At 40.8% G+C, this 26,046-nt stretch overlaps 1 protein-coding gene across 1 annotated transcript in view; it reads left to right on the top strand.

Moving 5' to 3' along the window:
• Window positions 1-7,258: 7,258 nt before the first annotated feature.
• LOC129402534 (E3 ubiquitin-protein ligase TRIM38-like) overlaps window positions 7,259-26,046 on the top strand; it is a 34,594-nt gene continuing 15,806 nt past the window's right edge. The window contains exons 1-3 of the mRNA XM_055129469.1: window positions 7,259-7,669; window positions 12,211-12,306; window positions 15,044-15,274. Of these exons, the coding sequence (XP_054985444.1) occupies window positions 7,259-7,669; window positions 12,211-12,306; window positions 15,044-15,274 (738 nt within the window). The remainder of the gene's footprint in view (window positions 7,670-12,210; window positions 12,307-15,043; window positions 15,275-26,046) is intronic.

Raw genomic sequence — 26,046 nt, 5'->3', positions numbered from 1 at the left:
AATAATTAGGATCTGAAGAGACCAGTGCAGTTAGTTGCTCAGGTTTGAGGTACATTTGTGTGTCTCTGGATCATGGCCATGTGGGAGGTTAAATAGCCAAATGTGGCGTCATCTCGGAGCCCCATAGGGGCAGAGGGGAAGGAGAAGGGCCCATCCTTCCCTGTCCCGTGATGTCTGCCCTCTGCCACCACCACCACTCGTACCTGGAGCTTGTTGCTGACTCCTAGAAAATGGCCGCCAACGAGTTCCTAGAGGGCAGGCGGAGGGATGGCACCTGCCGCCGTCTGGAGTTGCCCAGTGGAAACTGCCAATTGCAAAGCCCAGGGCCATTTCTGCAGCAAGTTGCTCGGGTCTGAGGTTCATTTGTGTGTCCGAAAACATTATATTCTAGAGTGCTTAACAAATTAAAATTGTAGTCAAAATTTCTATAGATGCAAATTGATAGATTTGGGTATCCTGTCCAGCACAGAGAGATGGACAGAGTTGAATAAAGTGAAAGAAATAGGGGAAGTTTATTGGGGTGTGCTCCCAGGCAGACTCTAAGAACCACGGGTGAGGCTGGGGTAGAATTGCGCCCTGGGAGAGACTAAGGGGGATTTTTAAGTTGTCTTGTCTTCATCCCATAGTTTTCTCATGAGCTGTTTGTTTCCTTTGAACCTTTCTCCCATCTTCCGTTGCCTGCATCTCAGTTGAGCTTGGGTGCTCAAATCTTCCCCACTGGGTTTATACGTTTCTGTTGTGCTGAGTGCAAATATCTGTAGTTAGCCCACTCTTGCTGAGAAGGAGGGAAGTATTCTTCTGGACTCAAATGGACCCAGGTGGGCTGGGAAATGTACACTGGTAGAGGGATGGGTATTGGAACACTGTATGACTGAAATCAAATCAGGAACAGTTTTGTAATGCCTCACTTTGAATTAAAAAAAAATTAACAAGGGAAGGGCCCAGGGTTTCGGCCAGCAGGTCAACATCACCTAGAAGTGTTGGAAGAACAATCAGAGGTTCAGGAGATTTGGAGGTGACATGCTGAGAAGATGGAGGAGAGACTTGAGACTCAGTTTACCTTTTCATTTGAGCATCTAATTCTTAGATGTTAGATTGTTTAGGTTTTCAGATAAGAGAGTGTGCCTGAGGGGATGGTTCATGAGGGGCTCATTTTGGAACCCACCTTTCTAAAAAGTTCCTTGTTGGTGGCATCAAAATAAATCATTTTGTTTACTGAACTTGAAATAACATATTTTTTGTGGGGGGCCCTATATGGCTACATGAAGGCTAGTTGCATAGTCTGACACACAGATATTTTTTAAAAATAAATATTTAGTTGACTTATGGAACAGCTGTTCCTGGGATCAGTAAAGAAATTTTGCTCTCTTTCGATCTTAAGCCCACTAGGACATATTACAGGAATTTGATCATCCATCTCATGAGAGATGTAGGCACAAACTATGTGCAAGGATGCCAAGACTTCCTCCAGAGAAATTCTTGGCCATATCATCCTTCTGAAGGCACTGGGCCACTCCTTTCCCAGGTTGTTTATTTCAAGCCCACGACCCTTTGTCCTTTCTTCCAGGCTCTGAGAGCTGACTCCTGTCTTTCCCTTAGCATCTGAAAAATTTGTCCTGTCCCTTTAGCAGTGTGCTATTATCTAATGTCCCTGACCTCTATCCCCAGATGTCTAGCTTTTCACCTCCAATTTTATTTTAAAGAAAGAAACTGTCTTATGGAAACTGGAGCTTCCTTAGACCCCGGGGATTTCTGGTACCATTGCACGTCAACATGCCCTCACCTCGAACATAACACATACATAACACACACACAGCCACTACATCTCCTCACACCACACTTCTCTCTATATACCATATGCAGTTCACACCCCACAACATGCATTTCACAGACACATACACATTTCCAGCTTAACGTGCATCTGACAACAAAGATGGATGATATGCCATATATCATGTACTCACAAATATGTGTCAAAAACCCTACATAGGGGGCTGGAGCAATAGCACAGTGGGTAGGGCGTTTGCCTTGCGCGCGGTCGACCCGGGTTCGATTCCCAGCATCCCATATGGTCCCTGAACACCACCAGGGGTGATTCCTGAGTGCAGAGCCAGGAGTAACTCCTGTGCATCGCCGGGTGTGACCCCAAAAAAGCAAAAAACAAACAAACAAACAAAAAACCCTACATAGCCTACAAAAAACATCCAGCATTCTCAACACAGCACTACAAAATTCCTCCCACATAAACACCTATATGCTATAAGTAAAGACACAGTTAAATATATACCTTGTGAATATTGCATTGCCATGATGGAAATCAAATTTAATAAATATGAGTAAAGTATTCAGAAATACATCCCATGAAGATATAATATAATATTCTCCAAGTATGTGAAGTTCAGAAATTTCACCTGTAAACTGGGGTCAGAGTACCCCAGTTGTTGAAAAGGAAACTGCAAAGGAATAGTGTCCAAGGATTTCTGGGGCTAATTTTTCCCCACAGAGTGAACACTGAGTGCAAAAACTTATAAGACACATAGACTTGCGCTTCTCTTCCTAGGGTCTGGCTTCCTGCACTCATGGGTGCATGCCCTCACTCATTGGATAGATGCACCAACAATTGGTTAGGTATTAGACTATTCCAAACTGACTCACTATCTCACAGGGCACACACAGAGCAATGGACTCTCCTTTCCTTTGGGGGACATTGCTCCTATGGTTTATTTTCGCCCTCCTCTCCTCTTCATAAAGTAGCCCTCCTCACACACCAGGAAATAGTGTAAGATTAGCTAGTTGTCACAGGAAATATCCTTCACATTGTTGTTGTTTATCTCTGGCTATCATTATTTCTTTGGGGGGGGGGGGTGGCAATTGGGACATACGTGGTGATGCTCAGAGTTTACTCCTGGCTCTGCACTCAAGAATTACTCATTACTCCTTTTGGTGCTCAGGGGAGCATATGAGCATATGTTGCTATTTCTTTATTCTTTCTTTCTTTTTTAAAAATTTTATTTTATTGAATCATCATGAAATAAAAAGTTACAAGGTATTGATGATTGAGTTTTAGGGGTATATTTTTCTTACACCAGTCCCTTGACCAGTGCCCCCTATCCTCCACAATGTCCTCAGTTTCCTTCCAACCCCCAACCCCCCAGTCTAATGTTATTTTTTAGAGCTGAAATTTATTTTCTTTTTGACACTCATATGCTATTCCATATTGATCCTTAGATAGGACCACATTTGAGAAGCACTCAATCTGGGTTCAGAATGACATCACACAGAGATATGCATGGGATATGCTAGAAGTCATCATCAGATTAGGGACACAAGATTCATTCTCTCCTATTGTTTATGCATTGATTGTCTCAGGCTGTGAAGTGTCTGTCCTGGGTGGGAACTCCTATTCTAGGACAAGCCAGGGCACAATGGGACACTGGGAAACAAAATGTTGGAAAATCCTTGAGAGCCAGACAATGCAGAGTTGAAGAAAGATTCTGTATCAGACGGGTGGGAGAGAAAGAACCAATTTCGCCTCATACATGAGATGCTGGACCAGCAGACAGTCTTACCTTCAGCTTCTACCCCTCGGGCCCCAGTTCTTATTCCCAGGGGCGGTCCCCAGGCAGCTCAAAGGACAGCACTTCACTGTGACAAAATGCCCTATGAACACAAACTCCAAGGTATGGACCTTATCTTGGGCTAAGCAAGACTAGGGGAAAGCACTGGCCCTAGCAGGGCGTTTCCTGCTTAAGCCAATCAGGAAAAGTCTTTGACCTAAGAAGAAAACATTCTTCTAGGGAAAGTATGGAACCCAGCAGCGTAAATTCTGCTAGGGAGAAGCCTGAACAGATCTAGGGGAGCCATAGCACAGACAGCGTGGCAAGAGCCCTGCCAGCAGGAACGAGCATCCCCATAGTCTCAAAGCTGTTGCTTATCTCCCGCATGTCCCCACGCCCACAGTTGTAATTACAGTTTATCCTTTGTTCCATGTGCTAACTCATGAGTGGTGTATGTGACGAGAGTGGAGGGAAATGGTGGGTGGGTACACCTAAAGAAAAGGCCAAGGAAAAAAGAAAAAAAAGGCCAACGAGCCCTTTGTTTGGATCTACCAAGAATATCTTGCTGCCTGGACAAGCAACTAGGTGTGCCTCATTCTTAGGAACCAAACTGCTGGACAGAAGTCGAAGTTATGAATCCAATTAACTTTATTGTGTCAATCGACCACACCTACCAATGGGCAATGTCCAGGGTCAGTCCACATGACTTCCAAGCTGTCCTGGTGCTGACTCTGTTGTTTCTGTGCTGAGTTCTGTGTCCTCCTAGGGTCATTGAGGAGGAAGGGGACAGCAGAAACATAGAACGGGGGCTGGTGTGGACCTATGTTCTCATGCCCAAGAGCCCTGCTACTCTCTCACATATTTCCCCATATTTTCCTGTGGAAAACAATTAAGCACTTGGAGGAGCTGAGAAATGGTGACCCAGGAAGGCTTCCAGGTTCCTACAGACTTGGTGGCAAAGCCAGAAACATCTGAAGTCAGTAAGTGTCTGAGCTGACCCACACCGGCTGCCTGATTTAATTTTGTGCTGGGTACACAAAACTTCTTTTCAGCAATTAAAGATGGTATTATTCCTCACTGTCCCCTCTTCTTAGAATAAACTCAGGGCAAAATATTAGCAACATCTTACATTTCCTCCCTGATAGGACTGGGCTCCACCCCAAGGTAAACTCTGGAGTTTCGTTCAGCCAGTGTGACTTTCTTTATTGAGGATTCTCAAAGTGTCAGCTACCTGGAGACTGTCAGGAATAAGGGCCGTCTGCTGTGTGAATAAGGTAGTGAAATACCAGATTATTGTCTACAGGAGTGTAAGAAGAATGCATGTGGATATGCGGGGTGTGTGTGTGTGTGTGTGTGTGTGTAGAAAAGAGTCAAGAGTTTGTGTTGTGGCTGTGTGAGTTTGTGAAGCACAAATTAGTTTGTTGGGTCTCTAAGTTAGTGTGTGTGTGTGTGTGTGTGTGTGTTTGGTAGTTTGTGGGGGTGTGTCTGTTCTGTCTGCATGTGTCAGTGATGGGAGCCTTACAAACTTCAGAGTTTTCTGGACTTTGCTTTCTTAGTTTCCCCTCTGTCTGTTTTCATTCTCACCAGACTCCAAGCCATATCTCAGACACTGGATCCAGTGTCTGGGGTGAGTAAGGCCAAAATAGGCAGTCTGGGGGTGCTTGGAACACAGCCCAAAGAGGAACAAATGATTCAGGAAGATATTCTCTATGCCTCTAAAGAAATAATTCTCATAATTTATTTAGCGGTAAATGCCTTTGCAGTAACTTTAGTTTGAAACGCAGCATTAGTGGTTGGGATATATCCTCAGTCTCAGGTCACAAAAGCTTTTGTTTTCTACCTCACCCTGTATCTACTCCCTCCCCACAAATACTCTGCATTGAGAATAGGGGACAGGGATCCCCAAGCTGTAACCATGTGGATGAAGAGCAAAGTCCTGTGTTCCTTGAACAGGGTCCTGTGCTCCCATCTCAGGTCCTCACTGCTGGACACCAGGAGATAAACCGCCAGGATCCTCAGAGACCCGTCGTCCCAATCTGTTCTCTCTGCCCGACATCCAGGTTTCTGGTAAGTTTGTGGGCTCCAGTCCCTCTGACCTTCCGGGAGACCTGGTGGACTGGAGTAGTGACAGTCACCTCTCGGGGTCTCCAGGAGCTCTGCTCTCAGGATGGCCCGTTTCCCTCCCACCTCTTTCAATTCTCTGTCATCGGGTCAGAGAGGCTGATGGGAAGGGCACACATTTTCTTCAGGTTGTCTGTTGACCTTATTATCATCTTGGTGGAAGCTCTACTGAGCCTGGGTGTTTTACCTGTGTCTTTTATTCTTTGAAAGGTAGCGGGAACTTGGAAGTGATTATCCTTTGCATACAGATGTGATTTTTCTTGAGGAATCCTGCATACCTAATTCTAATAGCAGATACAAGGAAATAAACCCAATACTGATGAAGTAACTTCTCATGGAATGGGATTCTCACCCCTCTTCAAGCGTTTCTCTCCTTTGCTTTAGTTTTGTCAGGAAACCTGTCCTTCTCTCATTCTCTCTGAATTCCAGGTCCAAATATTCATTTTTTTAAAAAGTGCAGGGCTGGAGCAATAGTACAGCGGGTAGGGCATTTGCCTTGCACACGGCCGACCCTGGTTCGATTCCAAGTATCCCATATGGTCCTCTGAGCACCGCCAGGGGTGATTCCTGAGTGCAGAGCCAGGAGTAAACCCTGTGCATTGCCAGGTGTGACCCAAAAAGAAAAAAAAAGTGCAATATCTGATCTGGTCTTATATGTTACCATAGACTCAGCAAATAATAAACAATAGAAATGCTGTTTGTGGCATGGAGGAACTAAATGTTGCAGTTTATTCAATTTTTTATTATGCTCTGTTTAAGGAAATATTGTGGTTGTGACCACTATCTTTGACTAGCAGTTACATGAAATGAATCTTCTCAATTTTTTTTAAATAAAAATTTTATTTTATTAAATCACCGTGTGGAAGATTACAATGTTTTCAGGCTTAGGTCTCAGTTATACAATGCTGAAACAACCATCCCTTCACCAGTGTCCATATATAACCACCAAAAAAAAACCCACACAGTACACCTCCCATCCCGCCCCCCCCCACCTTGTAACTGATAAGTTTCATTTTACATTCTGTTTACTTTGGTTACATTGAATATTTCAACACCAACCTCACTATTGTTGTTAGGAGTACCCCACTAGATTCAGACCTACTGTGAAGACAAATGAGGTCGCGCGGCCGCTACTGCGAGGAGTTGTTGCCCATGCTGAAAGAGGTTTTGCTGGGTTTGGGTTCACGCTTGTGCAGCCGTGGAGAGGCCACACACACGTGCGGCACCCGGGATCACATCTCGGCGGTCGAATCTTCTCAATTTTAATTCATATCTCTCGGATGTTTGTCTTTTTTTTCTTTTTTGGTCACACCCAGCAATGCACAGGGGTTACTCCTGGTTCTGCACTCAGGAATTACTCCTGGCAGTGCTCAGTGGACCCTATGGGATGCTGGTGATTGAACATGGGTTGGCCATATGCAAGGCAAATGCCATACCCGCTGTACTATATCTCTAGTTATGTTTTTCAAGTTCAGAGGAGGCACAGAAACTCAGCTGAGGTGTATTTCTGATACAGTGGAAAATTCTGATTGCTTAATTTCTGCCACTTGATCCAATATTGCAGCATTTCCGGAAAAGTCATGGCCTCAGCTACAGTTACCAAGAAGCTGAGGGAGGAAGCCACCTGCCCCATCTGCCTGGACCTGATGTCTGAGCCTGTGACTATCAACTGTGGGCACAACTACTGCCGCAGGTGCATAGTGGACCTTATTGAGAGTCAAACTTCTTATACATCATCACGGGGGACATTTCATTGTCCTCAGTGTAGGAAACCTTTTAAAAGTGATCATCTTCGGCCCAACAAGCAGCTGGGAAATATCATTGAAACCATCAAGGAGACAGACCATGAAAGGTTGTGTGAGAAACATGGCGAGCAGCTCCACCTGTTCTGTAAAGATGAGGGTCAGCTCATCTGCTGGCGCTGTGAGCGGTCACCACAGCACAGAGGACATGTCACTGCTCTTGCTGAAGATGCATGTCAGGGCTACAAGGTGAGTGTGGGGTCCAGAAAGCCTCCTAAAAGCCTCATCTGATGTTGCTCTGAAACCTGTTTTACTTATTTACATGACAGAAATTATTTTCGTTGTAGTCTGTGCTTCAGATGTGCTCTGTCACTCACTGCAAAGGTGAGTTGTCACAGCATCCTCACTAAAAAATGCTGAAACCATCTGCCTCCATCCACTGATCAACTCCCCACTCTAGCTCCTCAAGCCTTGCACCATGGTCCGACTCCATGTGCGGTGTGTCCTTTCCCTTCCTCGCTTTCTTTATACTGAATTTATGAGGGACATTATCTGGGTGTGTATTTCTCTTCTGAATTATTATGTCTATAATTTTACCTCCATTCCATCCAAGTTATCACAAATGGGAATATTTTATCTTTCAACTTTTCAGCTTTATAGTTGTGTAGAATCCTAATGTGTGAATATACCATATCTTCCTTATGAACATTGAATCATTGGGTACTTGTGATTTTTTTCTTATCCTTGGTATTTTAAATAGCAATGTATTGAATAGGTGTGGCTTTATTCTTCAAGTTAGGGCTTTGTATTCTTTGAATAGATACATATAATTAATTCTCAACCATATTGTAAGCATAAACCTTAATTACCCAAGTAAGCATTTTCAATGATTTCATAATGATTTTCATAGGATCAATATGTTTTTACTCTCACAAAATATGTATGAATGCCAAATGTTCTATATAAAAATCACCAAAATTGTTGTTCCTAGTGTATCACTGTATCACTGTCATCCCGGTGTTCATAGATTTACTAGAGCAGATGCCAGTAATGTCTCCATTCGTCCTAGCCCTGAGATTTTAGCAGCCTAGTGTATGTGATATAAACTATTCTCATATCACTGAATGGTCTTATTGTAGATCTGAGTTGCATTTTCAGTCATATAATAAATGATAATAAGAATTTTTCTATGCCTGTTGACAGTCTATATATTTTCTTGAGAATAGTCTGTATTTTGTGACCAGAGAAATAGTACAGGAAGAAAGGCTTTTGCCTTTATAACTTTGGTTCAAATACCAGACACCTTATATGGTCCCCCAAGTACCACCAGATGTGATTCCTGAGCACAGAGCAAATTGAAATCCCTGATTACTTTATGAGTGCCCTCTGTAAAAAGAGAGAGAGAGAGAGAGAGAGAGAGAGAGAGAGAGAGAGAGAACAGAAAGAGAGAGAAATGTGTATTCATTTCTTTGGCTTTTTTGGTTACTTTTGGTAGTGGTATTTTGGGGTTTTATGACTTTTTACAAACCTTGGTTATAACTTCTTGTTAGATATATGAGATATACATAGTATCCCTCTCTACATAGGATAACTTTTAGTTTCACTGATATTTTCTCTACCTTGTAAAACTTTCTTTTCCTTCCATATACTCCCACGCACATAATTTTGCTTGTTTATCTTTGTTTCACTGGTTATTAAGTCAACTCTTCAAAGTTATTGCTGAAGCCAGCTGCAATTTTTATCATGAGCTTTCCTCTTTGTATTTTATGGCTTAAGTCTTATGTCTAAGTTTTTAGTACATTTTCAGTTAATTTGTGTGTACAGTGTGAGGAGCAGTCATTTCATAATTTTGTAAATGCGTCTTGTAAATTTTATGTTTTGTAAATGGTACCAGTTTCCCCAGCATTGTCTATGGCCATACCACCCTGGCACCGAATCTCACCAGTTTCCCCAGCGGTATGTGTTAAAGAGACCTTCCTTTCTACATTATACATGCCTGTATTATTCTTTATCACAAGTAATCAAATATGTATGCTCTTTCTTCTGGGTTTTTTATTTTATTCAATTTATGTGTGTGTATTGTGTGTGTGCACATGTGTGCATGGGCATGGCCTTCAGGATCTTTTGTGACGCCTATAAATTTCAGTTGTTATTTTCTAATTTTGAAAAATGTGAAATTTTAATAAAGATTGCATAGAATCTTTCAATTATTTTGACCAATATGTCCATTTAATCCAAGTTAATTTTTCCGACTATCTGTAGATGGAAACACCTTTGCATTCTTTGTGTGTGTTTATCTTCTCTTATTTTTTAGACCAATGTATTAATAGACCTTTGGCAGGTCTTTAAACTCCTTTGTTATTTTTGCTCATTGTTTTTATCTTTTTGAAATATTTGAGTTTGAGACACAGCTGGTGATGCTCAGGGGTTGCTCCTGGTTCTGCATTCAGAATTTCTCCTGGCAGTTCTCAGGGGACCTTATGGGATGCCAGATACCAAAATCAGGTTAGCCCCACCTACTTTGTTGATTTTCTTTGCCATATTTCTTTGAGCTCATTAAATGTCTACATCATGTGTCACTAAAGTCACTGTCTGAGGTTTTCCTGAGCTGGTTGGTGTTGTTTGTGGCTTCAGTGATATTGTTTTCACTCAGTGAACTTGGTGGGTGTGGAGGCTACTTGGACCTAGGCAGAAGGGAAGGTTCTGCCTCCCTTTCCATCATAGACCCAAAATATGAGCAAGAGACTGGTCTCACCTGGAATGGTGGCAATGCCAGTAGAACTTCAGGAGGGGTCTCTAGTAACTTTTCTATTCTTGTTTAATTGAGCATAAAAGTAATTGTCATAAAAGTATGTGGATCCTTGTCATTTGATTTCTTTATTTCTACTGAAGTAAAGGATGATTTTATCTTTTTGTTGCTGTGATATAGTATGTTCCTTCACTTTCATATATTGAACAGTTCTTGGAATCCAAAATCAGACTGACAAGTTAGGATATCTGATTCTAAGAGTATACACTATTGAACTGGTTTTGCTAGGGTAATGTTGAGGAATTTTAGGTATATGTATAATAATATTGATCTATAATATTATCTTTAGGTTTCATCTTTGTCTCCTTTTGGTATTAGGTATTGTTGCACTCAGAAATTATGCATAAAAGTTCATTATTCTATTACCTATATTGCTATAATTTCAAAGGGTACAGGATATCATTGAATCTTTTCTAGATCTCACCAGTGAAAGTTCTGGTCATGGAATTTCCCTTGGAATGACATTTTTATTTCCATTTTCAATCTGCACCTAAAATGTTCAGGGCTTGCTCCTGGCTCTGTGCTTAGGCATCACTCCTGACTGTGCTCAAGCACCGAATGAGAGCCAGGAACAAACCAACTTCAGTTGCTTACAAAGAAAATGGCCTCACTACTGCCCTTCCAAACTTATTTTAAATTCCATCTCCTTTGAAAAATGAAAGAATGTAGTATTGCCCCTGGAAAACTACCTTCAGTAAGGGACCAAACAGAGAGCACCACCCCAACCCAATTACATTCAAGTTAATACTATATACCAGGAGTATTCCCTAACTTTCAGGGTAGAGGATAACCCTAATTGGAAAATAGTGAGGGAGCTGGAGCCGTAGTACAGCCTCTAGGGCACTTGCCTTGCAGGTGGCAAATTGGGGTTTGATCCTGGGCTGCCATATGGTTCCCAGTGCACTGCCAGGAGTTATTCCTGAGAGAAGAACCAGAAATAACCCTGGACTATCACCAGGTTTGTCCCCAGAATCAAGACAACAAACAAGTGACATTTGCCTGGTGTGCTTTGATGGTGGAAAAGTCCTCAAATGGAGGTGAAAAGATTGGGGCTCCTATAGTCAAGACTAATGACAAGAGCACAGATAAGAAAGTTTCCTTGGCACCATGGCCAGACCAGGACGTGTGTGGAAGGAAAGCTAGGTGAAGACATAATAGTAGAATTTCTACCTTCAACTTTGATCAGTTGAGAGTATTAATCATACCTTAAAGGAGTACTGGGAACTGAATGTTTTTTGTTAGTTTACTGAGAATAAATGTTGACATGAGAAGAACATTCTGTCTCAAAATAAAAGAGCCACCAATTTCTAAAATTCATTTTATTCCCACAAGTATAGGGTAGGGACATAGTTAAATAAAGATTTATAAGGGTTGTTGGGGATGGAGTGATAGCACAGTGGGTAGGGTGTTTGCCTTGCACACAGCCTACCCGGGTTCGATTCCCAGTATCCCATATGGTCCCCTGAGCGCCACCAGGAGTAATTCCTGAGTGCAAAGCCAGGAGTTACCCATGTGCATCGCCAGGTGTGACCCAAAACACACAAAAAAAAATTTATAAGGGTTGTTGACTATTTAGAAATGAGTGCCTGTGAATAAACTCCAGTGAGAGGTTTAGATGAACGTACATGTAGAGGTCTATGTGAAGGCTGCCTTAGCTTTGGCGGAATAACATAGTGGGTACTGTCCTGCTGCGTCACTCCTTAATCCCCTAAGAAATTGAGGAATATGTTGCCCCTTTAATAAGTTCATGAATCCCATACAAAGAATTGATTTCTATAACACAGAAATTATGTTAAGCATCTTACTAGTTTTGCAGATTGCCACAAAGATCAACTGTGTTACTGAACTGCTTACTCTTTCTCTGAGCATGTAAGGGCTCAACAAATGTCAATATTATTCAAATTGTCTGAAAGCCTATTATTTCTGTTGGATGTTGTGAAGTTATCCAGTTGAATAAACTAGCAACCAATTTTTCCCACAGGAACAGCTCAAAGAAGCAGTGAGAAGACTGAACATCATACTCTTCAAATATATGCAACTGAAGCAAGACGCAACTCAGAAAATAAGTAGTTGGGAGGTGAGAGTTTGACGCTTCTTGTGGTCAAATTATATGCCATCATCTTGCTTTAGTAGTAGATATTGCTTGGTGAAAGCACCATGAGGGTTTATTACTCAATAAATGGTCCAGATTGTTAAAAGTAATGTAGAAAGCACCATTTCCCTTTATTCCTTTAGTTATATGCATCTATTATATTTTTGTTACAAATATATCAGCCTTGTTTGTGCTAGTAATTATTTAAGATTTCCAATATCTGAATTGGAGAAGTATAAATGTTACAGCTGACCTGAAAAGATCCTTGATGGGATTCAAATTCTCAAACTTTGAAACTATCTTCCTGTTTATGAATTATCAACTACACCATTTTGGTGCATTTTCCACAGTGCAGTATACCTGACCCTCAAGCTTTTTGGCTAAAGATACCAACTATTTTTGGACACTTAGAGAGAGATTCATTCTGATGAGATGCATTGAGCTCAACTTAATGATGCTGATAATGTGGAGGACCAGAACTACCGCAAGAACATATAAAAGACATCTACAGAATTTGGGTCTCTAGTTCATTGATTAATCAGACTCCCTATGAATGGAACATAATTTTTATTGATATATTTATATAGTGTATTAGTCTGGAATATTATCACACAGACCAGTGAGTCTCTTTTGCTTAAAATGGTATCTTAAACCTCAATCTTTATTCTATAAGTACAAATCTCCAATATGATCTCTAGAAAGAAAACCTTTTGCTCTCATTTCTGATATCTTGAGTGGTAGGAAGATCTTCACAGTTTTTTAAAAAATACCTTCAAGGGGCTGGAGTGATAGTACAGTGGGTAGGGCATTTGCCTTGCATACAGCCGATCCAGGTTGGAATCCTAGCATCCCATATGGTCCCCTGAGCACCGCAGGGGTAATTCCTGAGTGCATGAGCCAGGAATTGACCCCTGTGCATCGCCAGGTGTGACCAAAAATGAAAAAAAAACTCCATGAATATATGGATTGAGGCTATACTTGTCTCACTCTTAAAATTAAATAAGATACTCTTTTATCAATTTCTGAGACATTGGATCACTTTCTGAAATGAAAAAACTAAAATGGAAATTAAAATCTAGTCCCACCCCCACCTATTTAAACCTGTGTCCTACAGCAAAGATCATTTGTTTTAGCTTAATCACACATTAGGGTGGTTAAATGAACCCAGGTTGATATTTTTAGTATTTATGATCAGAATCTGCCAACTGGGCTTCTCCCTGTTGAGACTCATGATCTGCCAACGTGGTCATCTTTGCTCCATTTGTGATGTCTCAGTTAGAAACTTCAATAAGGTTCAAGAAGGAATTTTACATGTTTCTTGAACTGAAAACTTATCTGGAACACAGGAACACATCTATGTATCAAAATAAAAATACATATTTCTTTTTATAACTCATATTTTATTTACTTTGCCCAAACTCTATTCTGCACTTTATTCGTACTCCTTACACCATAATGTTAGTGAAGCAGAAGGAATTTATCGAGATTACAATGAATAATTGTGATAACCTCTTCTACCTTAGAATATCTGCCTCCTGGGCATAACTCTAGTGTAGGAAATATGGAGAACTCTTCAGGCTATATCACACTAACTGAGGAACTCTGTGTGTGTGTGTGTTTGTCTTAGCATAACATAAAAGTCGACATTCTTATCCTTTTGAGTGGACAGCTCTGTGCCACTTGTTTGTACATACACTTGTGCAGCCATTGCCTCTATCCACCTGCAAAACTCATTCATCCTCCAAACTCAAACTCTCTTCCTAATCCTCAAGCCTCTTCCTCCAATTTTCTGGTATTCACTGTTTCTATGAATATGGCTTACCTCATAGCAGTAGAGTTCTATAATATTGTCCGTCTGCTTCTGAGTTACTTCGCTTTGCTCACTGCCTAGCTGACTCATCCATGTTGCACATTGCATCAAATGTTCCTTCCTTATTACTACTGAATATATTTTACTTGTTTCTGTGTGACTCATATTGTGTAGGGATGCATAGTTAATGAACACTTATTCTGTATTCACTTTCTTTTTTTTAAATTTTATTTTATTGAATCACCATGTGGAAAATTACAATGCTTTCAGGCTTAAGTCTTAGTCATACAATGCTGAAAAAACCATCCCATCACCAGTGCCCATGTCCCACCACCGAAGACAAAAAAAAAAAAAACCCACAGTAAACCTCCCATCCCGCCCACCCCCGCACACCCCCCACCTTGTAACTGATAAATTTCACTTTACTTTCTATTTACTTTGGTTACATTCAATATTTCACCACAAACCTCACCATTATTATTAGGAGGACCCCACTAGAGTCAGACCTGTTGTGAAGAGAAATGAGGTCTCGCGGCCGCAGTAGCGGCGGCGCGGTTTTGTATTTCTGTACTTTAACAACTAAGTCCAGGGAGATTTCTCCAGGATATTCGATCATTGCAAGCTTGTAAACCCCATCTGTGGTCGTCATAATATGGCGGCCCCCACGCCCTTCATCCCCGGGAAGGGACAGGCGAGAGAGAGAAATACCTTTCCCCTCCCGGGCGGGCATGGGGTCGCAGCTTAGTTCTCTGGCTGGAAACAATCTGCAAGAGCAGTCCGTGTTGTAGTTGGTTCAGCTGGGTCTGGATTCACGCGGGAGCAGCTTCGGAGGAGCCGCACATGCATGCGGCCCCCGGGGTCACATCTCAGCAGCGGTTGTATTCACTTTCTGAGCTCTCTTCTTCCTTATAGGAGAAGATAAAACATGAGAAAGAAAGAATCCATTCTGAATTTACAAATCTTCACACATTCCTGCATCAGGAGGAGGAGCTACATATGTGTCGACTGGAGAAAGAAAGAGAGCAGAAACTGAGCAGTCTGCAGGGCAATGTAGCCCATCTGGACAATAGAGTACAGGAACTCAGGAACCACATCCAGGAACTGGACAAGAAATATCAGGACTCACCACAGAATTTGCTGCAGGTGAGTCTGAGCACTTGGAGGGAACAGAGGAGATGTCTCATTCCTATGCTAGTCAGAGCAGAATAGTGAGCAATATGGAAGATTAAGAAGACCCACTTCCTCAGTTCAAACTCTTTCTCCCTTTAACTCTCCTTGTTCAGCATGACACCCTGGAGTTCTGGCTGAGATGCATGAACTTTTAGATTTCACCTTTTCTTATTGTACGTGTACAACAGTTCTTTATCCACTATGTGTTCTTGGGTATTTGGGTTGTTTCTAGGTCTTAGCCATTGTGATTGACACCATCATAAAAACAGAAAAGCAGATATATTTTTAAATTGATATAATTATACTCTTTGGAATGATCCCCAGGGCTGGAAAGCCTAGATTTTTATGGAACCTCAGTTCTTAGTTTTTGGGGGGGGGGTCTCCTCTACAATTGTGTGTCTGTATGCCATTTTAACTTCAAAGCAAGCAAACACTGTGTGTATTACAAAAAAAAAACCGCCACTGTATCTTACAACTTTCACCCATTTTGTATTCTTATTGTCTGCTGCTTTCAAGTAGGGTTTTTTTTGCCTTTTAAAGTAGTCCAGTTAGTGTTTCTAATAAGTTTGGTTTAATAGTTAGGAACTTCTTTAGCTTTGCTTTCTTTACAATTTTGTTTCATTCCTTCAAGTTTGACTGATGACTTAGTTGGATTGAGTATTCTTACAGAGTTTTTGTTTTATCCAACTTGTTCACTGTGTCCAACCATTCTTTACTAGCGTAGATAATTTCATTTCTATGGCAGTTTCTTTATATATGTGTATTATTCTTATTGTGATGCTCTCAAGATTCTATTTCTATCTCTTTGGTGCATTTATCATTTTACACTGTCTTAGTTATTTTATCTAGCTTAGTTTAGTTATCCAGGAGATGAAGGTCACCAAACAACTAGTGGGGACATAATATTAATAATAGAAAATAGATGAATGAGTTGGGAAAATAGCCCAGTAGATGCCAAATGGGGTGTTGATGGATATTTTTATGGACTGCTAAAAAGTTTTATTGGTGAATGTATCTAAGATCTACATTGAGAGCATATCTTAAGTGTCAGACAGGTTGAAGTACTTTGAATTAAATAAGTCTGTGAAGAAGTGCCTGTAATTATTGTCTCATGATTCAGACACAAAAATGGGATTCAGGTGACTTTACTGAGTTCAAACAGCTTGCAAGGTACAAGAGGCTAGGATTCAAGTCTTTGACCTGGATTGAAACCATTCATAGTATTCCTTTAAAATGAATATATTTTCTGTTTCCTAGAGTTGGAGATGAAACTTTCAGCGCTGCCATTGGTATAATGTTGCTAGTTTTGAGTCATTTTCAAAAATCTGTAAGAGTTGTTAAGTTTTCTGAAAATCTGTTATCTAGTGATTTTCCTTACACAATGAAAAGCTGAGCTTTCTTTTACTTATTGTCAGTCACTCCTCAACTCTACCATTTTTAATCTTTGGAAGATATTTTCCAGCTCTGGTATCAGTGGAATATGTGAGGGATGCATAAAGCCTGTCCAGATCCTTTGACTCAGTGGCAGTCGTGAGTTAGCAGTTTTTGCCATGGAACCACTCAGTTTCACTTTTCCCAGTCAGCTAAATGCATCTCTGTCTGTCTGTCTGTCTGTCTGTCTCTCCCTCTCTCTCCCTCCTTCCCTCCCTCTCTCTCTCCCTCCTTCAATCCCTCCCTCTCTCTCTCTCTCTCTCTCTCTCTCTCTCTCTCTCTCTCTCCTGTTTTTCATCCACAATCAATGGTATTCAGGGAACATTATTGCTGCAGTTCTCAGGGTCCATTGAAGAATATGTGGGGATTGAATCTGACCCTCCCCCGTGCAAAGCATGACTTCAGCCCTTTACAGTAGCTCTACTACCAGGTGATCAATATTTCTCACAAATTCTCATTTGGCTCTGTCTTTTCCTTTATTGCTTAGGTTATTTTACCTTTTGATCTTACTCAAGTTTGAGGTAAAACCACCACAAGTACTACAACATTCCTGACTCTCAGGAAAACTTCCTTGGTCATTGCCCTTGGCTATAGACAGTTATTTTTCATTTTTGCACATAACAGTAGATCAAGGAAAGACCACTAACTGGAAAATTTGCCAGTTTTTTTAATATAAAAACCAAATCTTGGGGCTGGAGTGATAGCACAGTGGGTAGGGTGTTTGCCTTGCACGCGGCCAATCCAGGTTCGATTCCCAGCATCCCATATGGTCCCCCAAGCACCATCAGGAGTAATTCCTGAGTGCATGAGCCAGGAGTAACCCCTGTGCATTGCCAGGTGTGACCCAAAAAGAAAAAAAAAAACAAGTCTTTATTTCAGAGTTCCAATATTACTCCTCCAGTATTCAAGCATATATATTTAATAGCTAAATTTGGTATCATTCTACTCAGCTAGAAGTAAGTACCAGAATAAATACTAATGTGATACAGTGCTGGAGTGATAGCACAGCAGGTAGGGCATTTGCCTTGCATGCAGCTGACCTGGGTTCGATTCCCAGCATCCCATATGGTCCCCCAAGCAGCTCCAGGAGTAATTTCTGAGTGCACGAGCCAGGAATAACCCCTGTGCATCGCTGGGTGTAACCCAAAAATCAAAAAATATATAGATATATATTCTAATATGATGTCCTTATCACATTAGTTAGAATGTCAGCAAGGTCAGATTGTTTAGAAGGTTGGCAAGGTCAGATGCTCAGAAGGTTGGGAGAAGTCAGAAGATTATGAGATTATGAGGTTGCCAAGGTTGCCACGGTCACAGGGTTAGAAGAAGTCAGAAGAAGAAGAGATCAGAGACGGAAGAAGACAATGGCAGCCAACTAGAGAGCAGGAGACAGAGAGAGTGAGACAGCACAATGGCACGGGCAGAAGACAGAGGACAACGACAGACTGTCGAGTCTGGAGAGGAGAGACTGAGACCATAAATGGAGAGCAGAGGAGAGACTACAGAGACGAACAGAAAAGAGCACAACGGCACACATAGAAGCAGAGCACGAAGGAAAAGATACAGAGAGCACGGCAATAAAGAGAAGACAAGGAGGTGAGGAGGAAAACTGAGCCTTTGGAGACTTTGAGGTCCGTGAAGAGAATAGGATGAGGGAACTCTGATTACCAAAACTATGGCCTTAATTATGACTATGACTGCACCGTAAAGGGAGAAATCAGACGACGCCTCTGCATCCTGCCTGCACCTGGCCTGTGTGCGGGCCTGCCTGCATGACAGCCCACCTTTTCTTATTTCTTATTTCTTATGTGTATCTGTTGTTGAATTGAGGTGAGAAAACTCAACAGTTGGCCATAGGTGAGCCAAGCACCCTTATACTATCTCTCTGGCCTCAGCATTTGATTTTTTTTTTTAATTTTTTATTGAGTCACCATGTGTAAAGTTACAAAGTTTTCAGGTTTAAATCTCAGTTATACAATGCTCGAATACCCATCCCTTCACCAGTGCTCATATTCCACCACCAAGAATCCCAGTATAGCTCCACCCCACCCCCTCACACCCCAACCCCCCCACGCCCCTAGCCCCCCCACCCCAAGCCCCCCCCGCCTGTGTAACTAATAAATTTCACTTTACTTTCACTTTGATTGCATAGAATATTTCAACAAAACTCACTATTATTGTTTGGAGAGTCTCTCCCCTAAAGTCAGACCTGCTGAAAAGGAAGCATTAGATAATTTGTTTTCCATTGCTGAGGATGAAGAGGTATGAGATCGAGTGACCACACTTAGCGGCCTCTCAGTTTTGGGTTTCTGTAATTTAGTATTTTAGTAACTAAGTCCAGAGAGATATCTGCCAGAAGTTGCATCGTTGCCAACTTGTACTTCTCAGGTACATTATATTCCACATATGAGTGCAATCTTTCTATGTCTGTCTCTTTCTGACTCATTTCACTCAACATGATACTTTCCATGTTGATCCACTTATATGCAAATTTCATGACTTCATGTTTCCTGACAGCTACATAGTATTCCATTGTGTAAATATACCAGAGTTTCTTTAGCCAATCATCTGTTTTCGGGCACTCTGGTTTTTTCCATATTGTGGCTATTGTGAACAGAGCGGCAATGAACATGGAAATGCAGATGTCATCTCTGCTATACCTTTTTGCCTCTCTGGGATATATTCCCAGGAGTGGTATTGCTGGGTCAAATGGGAGCTCAATTTCTAACTTTTTGAGAATCGTCCATATTGTTTTCCAAAAGGGCTGAACCAGTCGGCATTCCCACCAGCAGTGAAGGAGAGTCCCTTTCTCCCCACATCCACGCCAACACCGGTTGCTTTTGTTTTTGGGGATGTGGGCCAGTCTCTGTGGTGTGAGATGATATCTCATTGTTGTTTTGATCTGCATCTCCCTGATGATTAGTGATGGTGAACATTTTCTCATGTGCCTCTTAGCCATTCGGATTTCTTCTTTGGAAAAGTTTCTGTTCATTTCATCAGCCCATTTTTTGATCGGGTTGGCAGTTTTCTTCTTGTGGAGTTCAACAAGTGCATTGATTTTTAAATATAATTGCTTAGACCATTAATCATTTTCTAAAAATTAATATTTTATTTGGATAAGGACTTATCATATTAGTATTAGTGGAAAGGTAAGGACATTAATTTAACATTAATTAATAAAATTAATTAATTATTATTAATGGAAAGCAAAGGAAAATTTGCTAATTGCTCTATGTTCTGTTGGGAGAAGCACTATTATTTCTCTAGAGGTAGGACACCGACGTAAATATACTCAATATGTCATTCCTTCTCTTCTCACCTTGTAGTCTATTATTCAATGTCAGGAAAAAGTTCTCTGGAGCTCTTGATAGGCTCAATCTATCTATTTTACAGATGAGGAAATGAAATCGGAGTTGTGCCAATTTTGAGGGTCGCATAATTATATGATATAAAATTGGAACCAGAGTTCATGCTGATAACCAATTCCCAAAACTCAACTGCCACTCACAAAATAATTCACAGTAGGTTTTTGTTTCCAGTCATCAATACTGGTGAGGAGGATGCTTAGGGCTACTTCCACAAGAGTTGATCCTACCATGAAAAATTGATTGAAGGTCATTCACTTAAAATGTATCCTAGGGAAAGGCAGTGAGGATACAAAGAAGCAGGTAAAGAAATAGGAAAGGACCAATTCTATCCATGACTTCAGACAATGTTTTAGTATCTCAGACTACATCTCATTCTTATCTCATGGAGATCCCAAGATTAAAAATGACACTGCTAAGGATTCCCCAGTCAGAGCTTGGACTTCTCATTCCCTGTGTCAGTCAGTCAGGAGTTTCAAATCCCATGAGGAGATGAAATTTTATTTTTCTGTCCAGAGGATCAAGAGAAATTTTTGGAAGGAAAATACAAAATAATACATCAGAGGTAAAGATGCCAAAACTGAAGTTAATTTTGGGGATCTGATTTGGTCATCAACAGATAATAAGATCCTTGAGACAGCATACATTGCTTGCCAAACTTTTATGCACTCACCTGGATCATCTGGGTCTTCTCTGTCCCTTTCTCCCCAGTGCAGAAGTTTGAATTCAGGACTCCACACTTTTCAAGCATGTACTCTACCATGACCCATATCTCTGGCCCTGCTTAGTCATTTTCACTTACATATATCCCTCTCCATATCTCTCTATGGCTGTCTCATTTATTCTTCACGTCTTTGAAACTCTACAAAGAAGCAGTCTGTGCTCTTTTTATTTAAAATAGGTCTAATATCCACTCAGTTTAGCCTCTGGCCCATTTTATCTATTAATTTTGTTGTGTAGATTACTGCCTACCTATTTGTATGTTTAGTATCTATTAAGTAGACCAAAATTTTTCATTTTTATCTTTAGTCCTAGATTTCTTGACACAAGTGATTTTAATATCTGTATTTGTTGAATAACAATGAATAGATGGGTAAAAATCATAAATCTCCTGTGGTAAAATAATTTGTCTTCAATTCTTTGAGCATATTGGATTTGGACATGGGGGTCAGTCTTCAGAAGAGGAAACTCAGCTATAATTTCTTTTCTTCTTTCTTTTTTTCAGTAAAGCAAGGTAGTTTTTCATTGAAACTTATAAGAAAGATATGAGAGAGCAAGAGGGTAAATGTGTCAAAGGGAAAACACGAGCTTAATGAACAGGCACAGCTATAATTTCTTGGGATGTTTCTTATCCTCACCTTTCTTTTCCTCAAGGTCTCCTTTTTTGTTTGGGGGGCACATCTGGCAGTGCTCAGGGCTTATCCTGACTCTGCACTCAGGGATCACTCCTGGAAGCTCAAGGGACCAAATGAAGTGCCAGGATCTACCCCAGGTGGTGGTGTTCAAGGCAAGCACATGTACTATCCCTCCAGTCCCATCAAACATTCATTTAATTGGTTATTATTATTAAAATTATCTCATAATTCTCTCATATCCATTTCATAATTTTTATTCTTTGTTTTATCTCTACTTTACTGATGGGTTCCTATATCTTATTTTCCTGGACACTGGTTCCTGGGCATCTGTCACTCATCTGCTGAAACCTTTTAAGTTCACTTATTTCAATATACACTCGGTTTCACTTTTCCCAGTCAGATAAATGCATCTCTGTCTGTCTGTCTGTCTCTCCCTCTCTCTCCCTCCTAACCTCCCTCTCTCTCTCCCTCCTTCACTCCCTCCCTCCCTCCCTCTCTCTCTCTCTCTCTCTCTCTCTCTCTCCTGTTTTTCATCCACAATCAATGGTATTCAGGGAACATTATTGCTGCAGTTCTCAGGGTCCACAGAAGAACATGTGGGGATTGAATCTGACCCTCCCCCGTGCAAAGCATGACTTCAGCCCTTTACAGTAGCTCTACTACCAGGTGATCAATATTTCTCGCACACTCTCATTTGGCTCTGTCTTTTCCTTTATTGCTTAGGTTATTTTACCTTTTGATCTTACTCAAGTTTGAGGTAAAACCACCACAAGTACTACAACATTCCTGACTCTCAGGAAAACTTCCTTGGTCATTGCCCTTGGCTATAGACAGTTATTTTTCATTTTTGCACATAACAGTAGATCAAGGAAAGACCACTAACTGGAAAATTTGCCAGTTTTTTTAATATAAAAACCAAATCTTGGGGCTGGAGTGATAGCACAGTGGGTAGGGTGTTTGCCTTGCACGCGGCCAATCCAGGTTCGATTCCCAGCATCCCATATGGTCCCCCAAGCACCATCAGGAGTAATTCCTGAGTGCATGAGCCAGGAGTAACCCCTGTGCATTGCCAGGTGTGACCCAAAAAGAAAAAAAAAACAAGTCTTTATTTCAGAGTTGCAATATTACTCCTCCAGTATTCAAGCATATATATTTAATAGCTAAATTTGGTATCATTCTACTCAGCTAGAAGTAAGTACCAGAATAAATACTAATGTGATACAGTGCTGGAGTGATAGCACTCAGGTAGGGCATTTGCCTTGCATGCAGCTGACCTGGGTTCGATTCCCAGCATCCCATATGGTCCCCCAAGCAGCTCCAGGAGTAATTTCTGAGTGCACGAGCCAGGAATAACCCCTGTGCATCGCTGGATGTAACACAAAAATCAAAAAATATATAGATATATATTCTAATATGATGTCCTGATCACATTAGTTAGAATGTCAGCAAGGTCAGATTGTTTAGAAGGTTGGCAAGGTCAGAAGGTTGGGAGAAGTCAGAAGATTATGAGATTATGAGGTCGCCAAGGTTGCCACGGTCACAGGGTTAGAAGAAGTCAGAAGAAGAAGAGATCAGAGACGGAAGAAGACAATGGCAGCCAACTAGAGAGCAGGAGACAGAGAGAGTGAGACAGCACAATGGCACAGGCAGAAGACAGAGGACCTAAGAGAAGAGCACAATGCCAAGGTTAGAAGTAGAAGATGGAAGTTAGAAAAGGACAGACTGTCGAGTCTGGAGAGGAGAGACCGAGACCGTAAATGGAGAGCAGAGGAGAGACTACAGAGACGGACAGAAAAGAGCACAACGGCACACATAGAAGCAGAGCACGAAGGAAAAGATACAGAGAGCACGGCAATGAAGAGAAGACAAGAAGGTGAGGAGGAAAACTGAGCCTTTGGAGACTTTGAGGTCCGTGAAGAGAATAGGATGAGGGAACTCTGATTACCAAAACTATGGCCTTAATTATGACTATGACTGCACCGTAAAGGGAGAAATCAGACGACGCCTCTGCATCCTGCCTGCACCTGGCCTGTGTGCGGGCCTGCCTTCATGACAGCCCACCTTTTCTTATTTCTTATTTCTTATGTGTATCTGTTGTTGAATTGAGGTGAGAAAACTCAACAGTTGGCCATAGGTGAACCAAGCATCCCTATACTATATCTCTGGCTTCAGTATTTGATTTTTAAATATAATTACTTACACCATTTATCATTTTCTAAAAATTAATATTTTATTTGGATAAGGACTTGTCATATTAGTATTAGTGGAAAGGCAAGGACATTAATTTAACATTAATTAATAAAATTAATTAATGATTATTAATGGAAAGCAAAGGAAAATTTGCTAATTGCTCTATGTTCTGTTGGGAGAAGCACTATTATTTCTCTAGAGGTAGGACACCGACGTAAATATACTCAATATGTCATTCCTTCTCTTCTCACCTTGTAGTCTATTATTCAATGTCAGGAAAAAGTTCTCTGGGGCTCTTGATGGACTCAATCTATCTATTTTACAGATGAGGAAATGAAATCGGAGTTGTGCCAATTTTGAGGGTCACATAATTATATGATATAAAATTGGAACCAGAGTTCATGCTGATAACCAATTCCCAAAACTCAACTGCCACTCACAAAATAATTCACAGTAGGTTTTTGTTTCCAGTCATCAATACTGGTGAGGAGGTTGCTTAGGGCTACTTCCACAAGAGTTGATCCTACCATGAGAAATTGATTGAAGGTCATTCACTTAAAATGTATCCTAGGGAAAGGCAGTGAGGATACAAAGAAGCAGGTAAAGAAATAGGAAAGGACCAATTCTATCGATGACTTCAGACAATGTTTTAGTATCTCAGACTACATCTCAGTCTTATCTCATGGATATCCCAAGATTAAAAATGACACTGCTAAGGATTCCCCAGTCAGAGCTTGGACTTCTCATTCCCTGTGTCAGTCAGTCAGGAGGTTCAAATCCCATAAGGAGATGAAATTTTATTTTTCTGTCCAGAGGATCAAGAGAAATTTTTGGAAGGAAAATACAAAATAATACATCAGAGGTAAAGATGCCAAAACTGAAGTTAATTTTGGGGATCTGATTTGGTCATCAACAGATAATAAGATCCTTGAGACAGCATACATTGCTTGCCAAACTTTTATGCACTCACCTGGATCATCTGGGTCTTCTCTGTCCCTTTCTCACCAGTGCTGAAGTTTGAATTCAGGACCCCACACTTTTCAAGCATGTACTCTACCATGACCCATATCTCTGGCCCTGCTTAGTCTTTTTCACTTACATATATCCCTCTCCATATCTTTCTATGGCTGTTTCATTTATTCTTCATGTCTTTGAAACTCTACAAAGAAGCAGTCTGTGCTCTTTTTATTTAAAATAGGTCTAATATCCACTCAGTCTTTAGCCTCTGGCCCATTTTATCTATTAATTTTGTTGTGTGGATTACTGCCTACCTATTTGTATGTTTAGTATCTATTAAGTAGACCAAAATTTTTCATTTATATCTTTAGTCCTATAATTCTTGACACAAGTGATTTTAATATCTGTATTTGTTGAATAACAATGAATAGATGGGTAAAAATCATAAATCTCCTGTGGTGAAATCATTTGTCTTCAATTCTTTGAGCATATTGGATTTGGACATGGAGGTCAGTCTTCAGAAGAGGAAACTCAGCTATAATTTCTTTTCTTCTTTCTTCTTTTCAGTAAAGCAAGGTAGTTTTTCATTGAAACTTATAAGAAAGATATGAGAGAGCAAGAGGGTAAATGTGTCAAAGGGAAAACACCGGCTTGATGAACAAGCACAGCTATAATTTCTTGGGATGTTTCTTATCCTCACCTTTCTTTTCCTCAAGGTCTCCTTTTTTGTTTGGGGGGCACATCTGGCAGTGCTCAGGGCTTATCCTGACTCTGCACTCAGGGATCACTCCTGGAAGCTCAAGGGACCAAATGAAGTGCCAGGATCTACCCCAGGTGGTGGTGTTCAAGGCAAGCACATGTACTATCCCTCCAGTCCCATCAAACATTCATTTAATTGGTTATTATTATTAAAATTATCTCATAATTCTCTCATATCCATTTCATAATTTTTATTCTTTGTTTTATCTCTACTTTCCTATATCTTATTTTCCTGGACACTGATTGGTTCCTGGGCATCTGTCACTCATCTGCTGAAACCTTTTAAGTTCACTTATTTCAATATACTTCCCACCCTGTCTAATAGATTATCTTGCTTTATTAGAGATCTTTGCTTTTGTTTCCCTTAATTCATTGAGACTTACAATTGTTACTTTAAGAAAATTATCACCATTTACAATTTCAACTCAAAGAAAATGAGTGAAACAGTCCTGCTTGCTAGGGAACTTTTCCGGGCTTTTGTCTTCACCCAACATTTTGAGTGGGCTTTCAAACTTCTTAATTTGTGTCACCACGCTGTGAAATTTAGGGGTGAGGCTCTGGTGTTTTGCTATCTGGAATAGCAAGTCCAAGGTTGACTTATGTCCTCCAACTCCACAGGAAACTTGTGGAGCAAGGTTTGTGCTACAACCAGCCACTGCCAAGACAGTGCTGTACTCAGAGACAATGC

This window comes from Sorex araneus, chromosome 2, assembly GCF_027595985.1.
Source record: "Sorex araneus isolate mSorAra2 chromosome 2, mSorAra2.pri, whole genome shotgun sequence".
Classification (NCBI taxonomy): Eukaryota; Metazoa; Chordata; class Mammalia; order Eulipotyphla; family Soricidae; genus Sorex; species Sorex araneus.
The sequence above is the reverse complement of the archived record's forward strand: the minus strand, read 5'-3'. Positions and strand labels throughout refer to the sequence as shown.